The following is a 15888-nucleotide window of genomic DNA, read 5'->3' as shown; positions in this document are numbered from 1 at the left end:
GCTTCCGTTCTAATTAAGATGGCGGCGCCCGGGGGCTTGTGGAGCGGCCGTAGAGGGTGCCGCCGCCTTAGGCGAGGTCGGGCCTCACTGCGCGGAAGAACCGCCTCCGGCAGCAGCAGCACCACCGCTTAGCAAAGAATTCCAGGCCCTGCCCAGAACGGCAGCTACACCATGGATTCTTCCAGTTCACCTAACTCTTTTTTCTCCGTCGGCTCCACCAGTCCTGGCGCTGTCGTGCTCCTCTACTCGGTAGGCGCCCAGGAAAACGAGGCCCGGGGCGGGGCCGCGAGAGAGGACCCCATTCTCCCGGTCCCGGCTTCCTCCAGCCCAAGACCCCTATGCCCCAAAAGTGGGTCCCGACGCCCCCGAGGAGGGGTTAGGTGGTTGACTTGGTTTCCAAGGCAACAGTGTATCGCTGTGTGTGTAAATGTGTGCATGCTTTTAGAAGTTTCTACTGGTGGTGGTTCCTCTGGTTCCTTTTCATTCGTTCCTTCTCTTTCCCTCCACCAGGCACTGGGCCTTCAGAACGCCCCTGACACAGGAATGAGGCGTGGGAATGCAGTCTCTCCGTCTCTAGCGGAGGTGTGTCGGGCTGGCTTTTAGGCAAACCTGAGAAACTTGGGGATCTGATCCCTTGTGAGATAGCTCCCACCACGCCCTTTTGCTGCTGTGATATTCCTGGGAGAAAAGTATTTGGCTTGTAGCTGGGCATAGAGTTTTTAAGACTTTAAGTTTTTAGTCTAGGAAGATTTGGAACTTCTGGAAATTCTTATTGCCTGTTTTTGTCATAATCTGTCATTGTGCTTTTTCCACAAGTCATTTTGGAAGACAGTGCCATCCAGCCTCTCTCCATCTCACTGTTTCACCACCAACTCCCTCCCCCTCTCTTGATTTTAACCGGTCTCTTTTGCCAACAGAATGTTGGTCATTCCCAATTTTCATGAAGAAATTATGGTGGAAGCTTTGTAGCTCTCAGGTTTGCACAATCCTGGGGCAACTGATCTTTTTTTGTTTTTTTTTTTAACCACTAAATTATTATCTACTTTAGGAGGAAATAAAGGAATGCATTTTAAAGGCAAATTACCATGTTCTGGCGATTAGTGTCAGTTTCTGACTTAAATATGTTAATTTGTGTAGGAAGGTCAAAACAGACAAAACACAGAAGAGCAAGATAAACAAAAAACTCAACTTCAAAAGAGAATATATATATATATGGCTACCTTCAAATTGGGACACCAATATTCTTTGGAACATGGGGAAACTTCTGTTTCCCTGCTGTTGAGAGCTCTGGGCTTATAATTACTATTAATTGTCCACTTCTCTGAGGCTTACCACTTGAACTTTTCTCCTCCTTGATCTTCTCACCCCATGGTTCTGTGGTGGAAATATTTTGACCTTTCCCTACAGGAGTGTAGGGAAGAGGATTGCTGTGTAGATCTGATTCACCATAGGTAGCTTTTTCAGCCCTAAACTGCTTTGTGAATTGATTGCAATTTTCCACGAGTATTAAAGGAAAGAGTTGATTTTTCACTTCCCTGTTCACTAGTAGTTCTTTAATGATCAGACTTTCCTCAACTTCTTCATGTGAAAGACTAAGGCAATTGTATGTGAGTTTTTCCTAGTTCTGAAACTAGACAGCAATCCTCACTACTCTTGTGACTGTACATTCTTTACTTTCATGACAACCTGAACTTTTTCTTACTATTTCAGGCTGTCCTTATTTATTTTCTCAGCCAAACTGTTGTTGTGCAATACTCTTATCTAGTCTGAGAGTATTATTTTAGAGACATTTACAATACTGCTGATTGCAGCAAACATTGCAGCAATGGCTACTTACCGTGTCCTAGTCATTCTCAGTGTTCAAGATATGGAAGTTAAAGATCCAACCCTTGCCTTTAAGGACTTCAAAAAAAGTCATAAAAGTAAACATAATTACAGTTAAGTGAGATAAGGGTAATGATTGAAGCATGTACAGTATGCTGTTGGAGAAATGAGAAGGAGCACCTGACCTGTTTGGAGACTTGGAAAAGGCTTCTAAGAGAAGGTGACACCTGAGCTGAGGTTTTTTTTGTTTCTTTGTGTTTTGGTGAGGAAGAGTAGCCCTGAGCTAACATCTGTTGCCAGTCCTCCTCTTTTTGCTAAGGAAGATTGGCCCTGGGCTAACATCCATGCTCATCTTCCTCTACTTTATATGTGGGATGCCACCAGAGCATGGCTTGATAAGCGGTGCGTAGCTCCACGCCCAAGATCTGAACCTGTGAACCCCGGGCCGCGGAAGCAGAGCTCACAAACTTAACCACTACACAACCGGGGCAGCCCCTGAGCTGAGTTTTTGAGCTGTGAATGAGAGATGAGGGAGAGGAAGACTGTGCTAGGCATTGATATCAGAAGACCACTCCCTTGCATGTTTGGGGGAACCAAGTAGTTAGGTAAGAGTAGAATAAAGGGGACGTGAGAAATGAAATTAAGGAAGTAAGCAGAGGATATTTCCTAAAGAAGTTTTATATATCGTGTTTACACAGCCTTAAGGTTTAAATCTTAACTTTATAGGGGATGATTTAAGGATGATCAGATTTGTATTTTTGAAAGTCTAAGAAGACTACTAGGTTTCTGGTATGGTTATTTGTATGGATAACCTCTTTTACTTAAGTAGAGATGATAGAAAGAGTATCTGGTTGGGGAAGGAATTGATGCCATGAGTGTAGAGATCAATTAGGATGCTATTTCAGTAATCCAGAGAAGTGATGAAAGCCTGAAATAAGGCAGGGGCACTGAATCTGGGGAGAAGGGAGATGGGTGAATTTGTCTGATATTTAGGACAGTTGAATGCAGTGGCTAAGGAAAAGGAGGCAGTCTGAAGTTAACTCCTGGTTTCTGTGGTTTGGCAACTGAGTGGATGATGATGCCTTTTGCTGATATGAAATATGGGGAGGGGAGCAAGTTTAGTCAGGGTTATATAATAATTTCAATTTGGGATGTGTTTGGTTTGAGATGTGGGAGGCAAACTTAATGATTTTTAACTTGTGGATTATCATGTTATGGACCAGATACATCACAAGGTGTTTGGGAGACATCCAGATAGAGTTAGAAATATAGTACCAGAACAAAAGAGGTCTGACCTTTGGAGGGGAGGAAGACCTATCCTCTACCCACTCTGGGTCCTTTCTGGCTGGGCTACGAATTAAATTAACATGAGATAGAATAACAGGAGAAAATCAAACAAAGCTTTATAACATGTATACACAGGAGAGACCCAGGAAAAGCTGGGTAACTCAACAAAAGGGCAGAGGTTCTCATCTTAAATAGCATATTCAGCTAAAGACAAAAGAGGATGTTGGGGGAGGGGGAAGTCAGCTATGGGAGATTACCAGAAAAGCACAGTAAACAAGAGTAAGGTTATTATGCAGATTTAAGGCCTTGCCTTCCACACGGATGTTTCTAGAGATGAGGTCATCCCTCCTTCTTCCCTACTGAGAGGGAGATACCTTTAGAAATGGAGATTTCCCTTACAAATTTAAATGTTTGGTAATCAGAACTTGGATAAGAATGGGCTTAGCAAGGACCCTCCCAGAATATCCATACCCAGAGTTATCTATGGTGATGGTTTGTCCTGGGGACAGGCCTTCTATCTTAAATTCTTTTAGGCAGTTAGTGGGGTGTGGTGGGAGGAGGTCAAAGCTTCTTTCAGAGAAAATAATCAAGGTAAAGAGACATTTTGAGGTGGCCAGTTCTGATCCCCCACACCTAAATATATGGATTTGGCAGCCATCAGCAAATAGGTTGTATCTGAAGCCGTAGGTCTGCTTGAAATCTTTCCATGAGACCACAGAATAAAAAGAAAACTGGGGATGGGTAATCACTGGTGTACCCGTAAACCAAATTATGGCTTCCTGTCAGAGTCTGAATGAAAAATCTGGACTCCTTACAATGCCCTACAAGACTCTACATAATCTGGCAACTGCTGCCTCTCTGATTTTGCTAATCTTGCTCATTGAGCTTCAGCCACACTGGCCTTCTGTTTCTCAGACAGTAAGCATGCCCTCTCTGCAGTGCTTGTAGCCCCCTCTGTGTGGCATGCTATGTTTTCCCAGAATTTTGCATTGCTGGCTTTTTTTTATTATTGAAATCCCAGCTCAAACATCACCTCCCCAGAGAGGCCTTCCCCAACCATTCAACCTAAAGTTTAGCTTTCCATTCACTCTTCTTCTTTAGTTATTCTATTTTATTTTCTTTATATATGTTCTTCCCAGTGTTGTGCTGCAGTAGTCTTGTACTGGCTCTCGAAGCTGATTGTTAAATTTCTTTGAAGTTTGTAAGCCCATTTTTAAAACACAGCCATTATTAAAAATTAAAGATTGTTATATAAATTTACAATTAAATAAATTCTGTAAAAACAAAAGTAATAAATACTCAAAACTCAGCACTTCCTATTTTACTAAATGTTACTTTTATCTATGCTCTTGAGGTTATTGATGTCTATCATACTGTAAGGTGGAAATACTATATAACAGTGGTGATGGCACATCTCTCCCTAACTCCATGTTCACTGAGATCATGTCAGCAGCTTGAAATCTGCCATGATGGGAGTATGTATGTACTACAGAAATTGGCAAATGCTATAAATCAGGGCTCTCTCATAGTTAAACAGTTCCCAGCACGCTACTGGTGGTGTCCTTAAGTGAACTTGCGTTATTTGTTTGTTGTCTGTCTTCCCTTAAGGGAATGTCAGCTCCCTCAGTGCATGTTCCTTGTCCACCTTGTTCATGCTGTGTTCTCAGCCTGTAGAACTGTGCCTGGTATGTTGTGGGCTCCCAATAACTGTCTGTCGAATGAATGAATCCTCCAGAGCAGTTGAAAGGGAGGTACAAGGAGAGGCCTGTTTAGCTGTCAATAAGGAGGGGCCTGCTGTACAAATTAAGATAGGGAAAACAAACAAGGGTGAAAATACTTCACCTAAATCTTCTTACTTCAGCTACTCTTTGTATTGTGCTCCTGGGTGAGTAGCTGTGTAAATATATTTTGTGATGGTAAGTACTTCTCCAGCATGGTATAGGGAAGGCCAATTAATGAGCAGAAACACTCAACCCTGGCTGTGTGTAGGAATCACCTGGAGTACTTTTAAAAATGATTCTGATGCCCAGGTACCAGTCACAGACCAAATCAAAGAATTTCTAGGGGTGTCTAGGCATCAGTATTTTTTTAAAGTGCCTCACGTTATTTTAATGTACAGCTTGGGTTAAAAACCACTGGAGTAGACATTGGGTTGGGGCCAGATTGGGAGAAGTTCGAGCTATAGCCTGTGAATATTGGGGAGCCATCATCAACAGGATTCAAGAAGTGGCTTCATTCAGTAATTTGTTTTTTCATTCTATAAACAGTGATTCATTTCCTACCATAAATTGGGAATATAAGAATGTATAAGACACATTACCTACTTAGACAAGAAGTTCACAGTCTTGTAGGGGAAACACCAAGTACAAGTTTAATGAAGTATTTTAGATGCTGCCATGAAAATGTATTGAGAGTTCAGTAAAAACTCAAGGGAGAAGATGACCAGTTCAGTTTAGGTTAAGGAGAGAATTGGGAAATAGTACACTGAGGAGGCGAACAGGAGCTGTGGTTGATGGCTAAGTATTTTGCAGGTGAACAGTGGGGACAGGCCATTTGTAAATGCCCTGTCTCAGTAACTGGTCCCACCGTGCACCTTGTTACTCATAAAAGAGACTTTTTCTATCTTGATCACCACTATATCCCCCACACATACCACAATGCCGAGCCTGTAATAGGTGCTCAAATATTTGATTAATGAATGCTATTCTTAGAGATAGCAACTTAAAGATTTGAGGAGCCATGAGATATAGTTTGTTTAGAGAACTACGGGTCTTTGTATAGCTGGACTGTTGGAGAGAGGGGAATGGTAGAGAGGCAGTTGGTAGAGGGATCGTGAAAGGCCTGGGGTCATATTCTAAGAAGTGTGGACATGATCCTGCTGGTAACAGAACCATAGAAGGATTGTAGATGATCATGTCTGGCAAGCTTTTCAAAATATACATGCTTGTTGCTCTCCTTTATGAGTTCTTATCCTGAGGACTGACTCACACCTTCCCCCCACCTTATATATATATATCCCCAATTGATCCTTTTCTCTTCCCACCCCCAGGACCACTAAATGAGAAGTCTCTAAGATCCTTTTTGTCCCTAAAATTATATAATTTATAATGGTAGTTTGTTGCATTCTGCCAAGTCTGAGCCCATATAACTATATATTACTTTATTAATGTGAAATTTGAGAAGGTTCTCCAGCCTTATAAGCAAGAGTATGTGGTGTGTTACACTGAGTGCAGTGTTACACCAGAATTCCAGCAGTTAGAAAATTTTTCCCTCTTATATTCTCTATACTTTATATATGTGGGCATAAAAATGTTCGTTTGCATATTTCACATATTTTACATGCTACCCTCTTATATTGAAACTCCCCATAAATGCTCTTTGCTTCTATTTATATTCTCATTATGCCTGATCATAGTCTCAGTTTAACATTCTGTATTTTTTTATTACCTCAACATTTAGTCCTTTAATTATTGACCAATAATGCCATATTCCAAACACAGCTAGATGTTGGAAATACAAAGAGGTCCCAAACCGACTTGTCCTCAAGATAATAACATTTTAGTAGGGAGACAGACATGCAAACGAGTACAGTGTTATGGGATACGTACCATAGTAGATATATGTACAGTCCCAGACTTACCATGGCACTTAGAATTCTACACATTCAGTAGAAATCGTACTTCAGATTTTGAATTTTGATTTTTTCCCAGGCTCACAATATGCAGTACGATACTCTCTTGTGATGCTGGGCAGTGGCAGGAAGCCACAGTTCTCAGTCAGCCACACAGTCATGAAGGTAAACAACTGATACACTGACAACCATTCTGTTTTTCACTTTCAGTACAGTAGTCAATAAATTACGTGAGATATTCAACACTTTATTATAAAATAGTCTTTGTGTTAGATAGTTTTGCCCAACTATAGGCTAATGTAAGTATTCTGAGCGTAATAAGGTAGGCTAGGCTAAAGTATGATGTTCAGTAGGTTAGGTGTATTAAATACCTTTTTGACTTAGGATATTTTCAACTTAACGATGGGTTTATCAGGGTGTAACCCCATCATCAGTCGAGGAAGATCTGTAGTAGGTAAAGAAGTCCTAAGGCGGAAAGCAGAGTAATTCTATCTCGGGAACTCAGTTTTCACAGAATAGTGATGCCTAAGCAAGGATGACAGAGGAACAGAAGGGTATTCCAGGCGGAGAGATGAGCATGTACAAAGGCCCAAAGGTGTGTCAATAGTGAACTATATTGGGGAAATGCAAATCACTCGCTGTTGAGTAGACCAGAGCATGGTGGGCCATGAGTCTGGAAGAGAAGGAAAGACCAGGTCATAGAGGTTCTCAGATGATGTCAGAAGTGGCTTAGGTCTTATTCTGAAGGAGGTGGGGAGTCATTTAAGTATTTTAAACAGGGAACAATCTGGTCAGAATTGTGTTTTGAAAAGAGCACATGGCAGCATGGAGGATTGATTCAGAGGTGGCAAAACAGGCAAGGAGACCGGTGAAGAGGCTACTGTGATAAAGAGCACAGGCTGGACGCGTGAATGTGGAGTAGACATGATATATTCCTAAAGGTCGTGTTAACAGGATTGGATGGATTGGATTTGTAAAGGGTGAGGGAGTAGAGGTCTAGAATGATGCAAAGTGATGTAGATGGCTTGGTGGTTGCTGATTGAGATTTCAGGAAAATAATCAGGTTGTAAGAGTGTGCAGAGCGGGGAATGAGTTCAGTTTTGGAAAGGCCAAGTGTGAAGTGTTTGCAACTAAATATGTGTATTGGGAGCTCAGATGGGAGAAGAAGGCAAAGATTCAGAAACACATATAATTAGTATTTTAAACCAGTTGAGTAGGTAGAGTACTCAGCATACTGTGTGAAGAAGAGAGTTGGGGATGTTAACATATTAAGGAAAGTGGGAGGAAAGAAACATATTTGTAGGTTTGGAGGGAAAATCTCCCCCAAGTTGAGAATCACTGGATTAGAGAAATGAGGTATATTTTCCACTGAGACAGGGAGAGTCATGAATTAAAAACCAAAGTAGGAAAATTTCAGGATTGTTGGAGGTAGAGAAAGAAGGGAGCACTTGAGAATGGTGGCATGCCATAGAGAGGTCTAGCAGGATAAAGACTAGAAAGAGGCCAGAGTTTAATGATTCAATTCGAAAGAAGTAATAATGGTTATTGCACTTTTTATAATAGCAATGAGTGAAAAATAATCCATATGTCCAACATTAAACATAATGTTCTGGAAGAAACTTAAATGACGTGGAGGAGTGTTTGTGAGATTAAGTGAAAAAATCAGGTGGCAAATCAAAATGTATGTGTGGCAGGTGGAGGGAATGTGTCTACATGCACAGAAAAAAGCGCTCACTAAAATGGTCTCTGGATCATTGGATGACAGGTGATTTTAATTTTCTTTGTGTTTTGCTGTATCTTCTAAATTTTTACAATGAACATGTATCACTTCGATAATTAGAAAAAATTATTTTAAGAAGTTAAGGGAACATAAAGGCGATTATGCAGCCACTAAAATGTTTTAAAACAATATTTAATATAGGGAAATACTCATAATTGAAAAGGTAAGATAAACTTTATTTGGTGTGGTCCATGTCTTGAATAAAAAAATATGTATTTCTGTAGCTATGAATGAAATAAAATAAGGAAGCTAGTAAGTGTTAAGAGTAGCTATGCCTGGGGTGTAAAATGATGGGCAGTTTGTATTTACTTGTTTCTTTCTGTTTCCAAATTTTCCACAATTAAACGTGATGAGGAGTGTAGGATAGTGGCTAGGAGTAAGGTCTGTGAAGCCATAAGGCTCGAGTCTGAATAATGTCTCTTTTGTGAGCTGTGGGACCTTAGGTGAGTTATTTCACTTCCCCATGCCTTGGTTTCCCCATCGTAAAATGGGGGTAATGTTAACAACTACTTCATAGGTTTATTTTGAGGATTGTTCCTGAATGTATGTAAAGTTCTTAGAATAGTGCCTGACGCTTAGTAAACAACTATACCTGTTAGCTATAAGTATAATTATTATTCCTACTATGACTTTTATAATCAGAAAAACAAACTCTTAAGAATTAACAATGCCGGGCCGGCCCCGTGGCTTAACGGGTAAGTGCTCGTACTCCAATGCTGGCGGCCGAGGTTCGGATCCCAGGCGCGCACAGACGCACCGCTTCTCCGGCCATGCTGAGGCCGCGTCCCACATACAGCAACTAGAAGGATGTGCAACTATGACATACAACTATCTACTGGGGCTTTGGGGGAAAAATAAATAAATAAATAAAATTATAAAAAAAAAAAAAAGAATTAACAATGCAGACAGAAGTCATTCGTAGCCTGATAAACAGCAGTTTCAGGGGCTGGTTGGGTAGAAGCTGAATTGCAGTGGGTTGAATGCAGCTAAGAAAGTCCTCACAGCAAATGCAGACTGCTCAATAAGAGCTTATACAGGAGCACTTTTTTCTTGAGTGAATTTTCCTTTTGTTTGCTCCCATGTAGTTTTATTTGATTTGACATAATTTTGAGTTTCTAATGTATTCTTTGATTTAATTTTTAAAGCTGAGTAGAAGAGGCAGACAAAACAAGTTTAACAGTGTGATTGATGAAACCTTGTAAAATTGATCAGATTACTCTAGAGTTTAATATCTCATCTTTATTGTCTTTGTTAACTTTCCCAAAGAGGTACTAGCTTTACAAAGATAGCAATCAGAAAAATAATAATAAACTGTTATGATAATTCAATATCAGTTTATTGATCCTAATTATCATTACATTTCTTTTTCTTAGTATATAAAAATCTAACATCAGAACACTCTGCTGTGGTTCATATGTCATAGAATAAAAATTCTGGCAAAGGTGAAACCTTACCAATGTAGTCCCTAATCTGTCTTAATTTATTTTACAGTATGTGCATTACTTTTTTTGATTTGCTTCATCCACAGAAGGAGCTCAAAAAGTGGGATGAGTTTGAAGATATTTTAGAGGAGAGGAGGCATGTCAGTGACTTGAAATTTGCAATGAAATGCTACACACCTCTTGTCTATAAGGGAATTACTCCTTGCAAGCCAAGTGATATTAAAAGTAGCGTTCTCAATTCTGAACAGGTTCATTACATCATTAAACAGGTAAGTAAGTGATTTCCTCTTTAACCATAGCCAGATTTGTTCATTGTCAACAAGTTCTTTCTCTTCTTGATTCTATGAATTTATTTTGGTATCTTTAATGGATTTTTTTTTTTTTTTTGGTGAGGAAAATTGGCCCTGAGCTAACATCTATTGCCAGTCTTCCTCTTTTTGCTTGAGGAAGGTTGTCCCTGAGCTAATATCTGTGCTAATCTCCCTCTCTTTGTATGTGGGATGCCAACACAGCATGGCTTGATGAGCAGTGTGTAGGTCCATGCCTGGGATCCAAACCCATGAACCCTGGGCCGCCGAAGTAGAGCGCGCGTGCTTAACCACTACGCCACAGGCCGGCCCCTTTAACGCATCTTTTTAAATTTTGCTATATTCAGCACATTCATCAGATGTTTATCGTACTCATAATGTGTGTTGGCCTCTTTGCTAGAAACACTGGGGGTCTGACAGTGAGCAAGCTGAACAGAGTTCTTGACCTCTTAACTGTAGTCTGAGAGGGAATGATGAGTTGTACACTCAATTAGAATGAAGTATAAGACATGCTAGTGGGAGCCCAATGTGTAGGAACACTAATTAGTTACAGGGGCAACTCATTTTGTGTATTGAATTACAGAAGTGGTTTTTAAAATGAGGCCCTAAAGGTGATTAGAGGTTTTGCACGTGAAGTGGGTTTCTGCCCTCTCTTCCTTTCCAGCCTTTGTTAGGATTATCTTAATAGCTGTTTCACCAACATCCTTACTTCTCCTGTGCCCCAATCTGCCTTCCAGACTGCCCAGAAAAAAAACACAGCCCAGGATCTGTGCCACTGCACCTTCTCTGTTCATATAACCAGGTACCTACCTGGCTGCTTCCAGGAGGATGGGCAGAGTTATGCAGATCGATGCTCTTCAAACACAGGGTCCCTTCTTATGTCAGTCCCTTTTCTAATGTTGCTTCTCCCTCCCTTCCCCTCAGCTCTACCCAACCTTCATGCTGCCTTAAGCTGTTATTAGACCCTACCTCCCTTGCCATTAGTAAACAATCATATATTTTTCTTTGGAATAATGAAAAATATTAGAAATTATCTTCCTCAAATTCCTGTTCCTTATCTTCAAATGTATCTGTATCTCTATCCATTCCCATGTATGCTTTTTAGTCTAGGCTCAGAGACAAGGCTAACCACACGTCTGTGCCTTGATGCCATCCCTTTCAGTCTCTTCTACGACCTTCTGGCAGGCATCCTCCCCCTTCCCTCTCTCTTCAGCCTTTCTTTCTCAGTTGACTTCTTCCCTTTAGTCTGTAAACAGATCCAAGGCCACTGAACTGTACATTTAGAAATGGGTAAAATGGAAAATTTTATGTTATGTATATTTTATCATAATTTTTAAAAATGGGATGATGATTAAAAAAACAAAAAATAGGTCCAAGGCTTTTCCAGCTTGGGAAAGCGTTTTTGCTTTAACTGTTATCCTCCCTCTCCTCCTTCTCATTCACACTTTTCAGTTACTCATTCTGTGGCCACTGTCTTTACTTCCCTACCTCCTGTTTATTTAGTCTTCAGTCCATTTATATTCCATATGGGTTATCTTCTGGCCCTATTACTAAACCTTTCTTGCTACATCACTGTTTTAGATAACCTTTGAGTAAAATAAAGGAATACAGGTTAAGAGGAAACAGTTATCCTAGTCCCACACCCTTGAGTCTATTGAATTGAGCCCTCAAAAAGATAAGATATGGAGCTAGGTAGAGGATGATTGCACATTTGTGAATGTACTAAATGCCACTGAATTGTTTACTTTAAAATGGCTAATTTTATGTTATGTTAATTTCACTTCAATTTTTAGAGAAGGAGGAGATACTTCTTCACTGCATGTAATTGGGGAAGTTGGGACTCCAGCATCGCATCCTCTAATATTCTGTGCCTCATCCTAAAGCAGAGCATTCTCCTTTGGGAAGGATGAATATTATTTATCACATAGACTTTACTCTTTTTCAAAGTGCTTGTTTAGGGGAAAGTTAAAAGGATCAAATTAGGCTTGAGGACAGGAACTGTGACTTGTTCATCTCCAGGCCCTTGGCAGTCCTGGCACACAGCCAACATTTTATTCTCTTAAAGATGTGGTATGACCTGTGAATAAAGAGAGTTCCATTGTGAGATCATTGCTTTCACTAATTATCCTGTGATGGTTTGGGGATTTTTGTACCAGTTTCCTATATATCTGATATGGCCGGAATGGTTATTTCAATATAATCTTATATTCTTACCTTGTATATTACCTTGTAATAGCATTGAGCAAGCTGATGAAGTGCTGCAACAATCTACTGACAGAAACTACTAAATGTATATTCTAGGACACTACATTATGGGCAACAACTTATTTTAGAGAATTTGCACGTAATCTCATTAACAAATCTAATGGAAAGGTGAGATGTTTTCTTTAGTCTAAAATGCTATTCTGGAAAACCGATTCTCTTGGAATTTCTAGTCTTTAAACTTGTCTAAATAGGATCATGTATCTACTTTTGTTATGTTGGAAAATAAATTATGTCAATTTAAATTAAGGAGAAAACATAGCATTTTTGAGTTACACAATATTGATCCATATGGAATTAGTCATACTGGTTTAAGTAAAAGGAGTTCTGACCCCTTTTTTTCCAGAAATTTATCCCTGCTTTCCTTTTCCTTTTAGCTTTCCAAGGAATCCCTTCAATCTGTTGATGTCCTCCGAGAGGAAGTTTGTGAGATCTTAGATGAGATGAGCCACAAACTGCGTCTGGGAGCCATCCGGTTTTTTGCCTTTGCCCTGAGCAAAATATTTAAACAGATTTTCTTGAAAGTGTGTGTAAATGAAGAGGGTATTCAGAAAGTAAGTATTGCTTATTAAAAAACAATCTCTTCTTCAAACCCCTCACAATTTAGTCAACTCAAAGACTTGTCACTGCGCTAAATGAGCAGGCCCTAGTTGTCAGGCATCAGTCTGGCAGAAGAGGCTCTCCCTTTCTGGATGGTGTGTTTTTTCCCTTGACCTGCAGACCCACAGGCTTCAGACTAGCTTAATTAGTCAGGTGAGACCTACAGACTAACCTAATGTCAGACGTTCACCGAGTTACCAACGTAATAGAAAGGATTTCTGTATTTGCTTCACTTGGACTCTCCAACAACATTTCCTTTATCCTTTCATCAGTACTCTGGTGTGTTTTTCCTCTAAACAAGGACATTTTCTTATGGTGCAATTATCAAAATAAGCAAATTAACGTTGATACGATACTACTAATACAGACCTTATTCATATTTCATTAATTGTCCCAGTTGGATAGCTATCTTGGATAGCACAAGAAAATCCTACATCATGTATTACATTCAGCTTTCATATCTCTTTAGACTCTTTTAATCTAGAACAATTCCTTAGACTTTGTTGGTATTTCATGATCTTATTTTTGAAGAGAACAGACCAGCTATTTTATAGTGTCCCCCGATTTGGGTTTGAGTGATGTTTTCTCAATATTAGCCTCAGATTGTGTACTTTTGACAGGAATATCTCAGAGTGATGTTGTATCCTTCTTGGTACATCAGATCAGGAGAACATGGTGTCTGTCTGATTACTGGTGATGTTCACTTTCATCATTTGGTTAAGGTGATATTTACCAAATTTCTCCACTGTCAAGTTACTATTTTTCCCAGTGTAATTAATAATTATCTTGTGGAGAGATACTTTAAGAATGGTTCAGTGTCCTGTTTTTCATCATACTTTCCTCTGCTAGTTTTTACATCTACTGCTGATTTTTGCCTGAATCAGTTATTACTCTAATGATTGTCAAATGGTGATTTTTCTAATTCCATCACTCCTATTATTTAATAGTTTGCTTTTTTCTATAAGAAAGAGCTTTCCCTATGAAGATTATTTTTATTCATTTATATTTTTTAATACTTTTTTTCCTCTAACTAGGAAGCTCCTACCTTCATTGACCTTTGTCCTTGTGCTTTTTAATGTGTTGTTTTTATTCAGTCATTCACCTTACTTTCAAATATTTCTTCTTTTTCCTTCTATGACTATTTTTAGATTGCTGACTCTGGATCTCTGTCAAAGAATGTTTGGTACAGTGTTTAGGGCCAGGGAATGTTGGCTGGCCATGTCTTAACTCATCACAAATTACCCTGCCTCGGTTAGTTATATTTAGATTTCAGAAAAACAGGTAATACATTGATACTAGTGAATATTTTAGAGGTTTATGTCCTGAGGAATATATCTAGAAGCTCAAATGCATCCCTCCCACTTGATGGCATCCATCTCCCTGGCAGTGAGTCAAGTGTATAAGTAGAGAAATCCATTCCTCTCGTTCGTCCTAATAATTCATAGATTTTTTTTTTAACCTCCCCAAGAGAAGCTTTGTTCTCTCTTACTGTGGACAACCAGCCTAGTGCAGCAGTTAACAGGTGACTTTTTAATTCAGACTGACATCAATCCCATTCCCAGCACCACCATTTATTAGATGCATGGACCGTGCCACAAACAAGGAAGCTAAGGCTTAGGCTTAGTTACAAATATGTGGTATTAAAGAATGCACATAAAATGCTTAGTAGGTAAAAGGTTTAATATGGTGCCCAACTAATATATGTTAGTGATCATCACTACTATTATTGTGATTCATAAAAATTTACATTTTTAATGTTCTTGTATTGTGTGAGATGGTTTAATTAGAACTCTGAAATAAGTTTTGTGTGTGTGGTAGGGGATGCTGAAAAACGTTGTTAGTATTCCCTCTATACATGCACATGTTCTTCCAATTTCTGATTTGAGATATGATCTTAATAATATGAAAACTGAAATTATTAAAAATGTAACATTTATTTTAAAGCTACAACGAGCCATCCAGGAGCATCCAGTTGTTCTGCTGCCTAGTCATCGAAGTTACGTTGACTTTCTGTTATTGTCTTTTCTTTTATACAACTATGATTTACCTGTACCAGTCATAGCAGCAGGAATAGGTATGTATTGTTTTTCTACTTTTTTTGTTGTAAAAATTAAAATGTTCACTGGAATGATTTTAACAATACCAAGGTATTTGAAGAAGATGATGAAAAAAACCTCTCCCTTCTTTTTTCCAATCCCAGTGTTTAATAGTTTGGATTACATCCTTCTATACTGTGCTCTATTATGCCTAAAACAGACATAAACCAAAAACCCTATGCACATATATGCTTGTTTAGGTTTGAAAAATGAGATTATATTACTTTTATGAGTTACCTACCTTACCTGCCTTTTGCTTTTTTTTAATTTGATAATATATCAATGACTATTTTTATAGGTCAGGAAATAGATCTAACTTTTTTTTTACATGTTTTTAAATTGTAAATTTAAACATATTTAACATATTTAAACATAAAATTTTCCATCTTAACCATTTTTAAGTGTTCAGTTCAGTGGCATTAAGTATATTCACATTGTTATACTACCATCACCACCATCCATCCACAGGTCTTTTCATCTTGCAAAGCTGAAATTCTGTTCCCATTAAACACTGACTCTCTATTCTACTCTCTCCCTAAGCACCTGACAACCACCGTTCTACTTTCTGTTTCTATGAATTTGACTCCGCTAGATACCTCATAGAAGTGGAATCATACAATATTTGTTTTTTTGTAACTGGTTTATTTCACTCAGCGTA

General features: G+C 39.1%; 1 protein-coding gene across 3 annotated transcripts in view; it reads left to right on the top strand.

Moving 5' to 3' along the window:
- Nucleotides 1–22: 22 nt before the first annotated feature.
- GNPAT (glyceronephosphate O-acyltransferase) overlaps nucleotides 23–15888 on the top strand; it is a 30807-nt gene continuing 14941 nt past the window's right edge. The window contains exons 1-5 of one of the 3 annotated variants that reach the window (XM_087431947.1): nucleotides 23–249; nucleotides 10051–10233; nucleotides 12574–12645; nucleotides 12912–13088; nucleotides 15079–15208. In XM_087431947.1, coding sequence (XP_087288073.1) covers nucleotides 172–249; nucleotides 10051–10233; nucleotides 12574–12645; nucleotides 12912–13088; nucleotides 15079–15208 — 640 coding nt within the window. In that variant the 5' untranslated portion in view covers nucleotides 23–171. Of the gene's footprint in view, nucleotides 250–6861; nucleotides 6908–10050; nucleotides 10234–12573; nucleotides 12646–12911; nucleotides 13089–15078; nucleotides 15209–15888 lie in introns of those variants that run through there. The other 2 variants (XM_087431948.1, XM_004432369.3) reach the window with 2 other exon arrangements.

This window comes from Ceratotherium simum, chromosome 6 (assembly GCF_057802395.1).
Source record: "Ceratotherium simum simum isolate JZ-2026a chromosome 6, ASM5780239v1, whole genome shotgun sequence".
In the NCBI taxonomy this organism is placed as follows: domain Eukaryota; kingdom Metazoa; phylum Chordata; class Mammalia; order Perissodactyla; family Rhinocerotidae; genus Ceratotherium; species Ceratotherium simum.
This window is presented reverse-complemented; position numbering and strand designations above follow the sequence as displayed.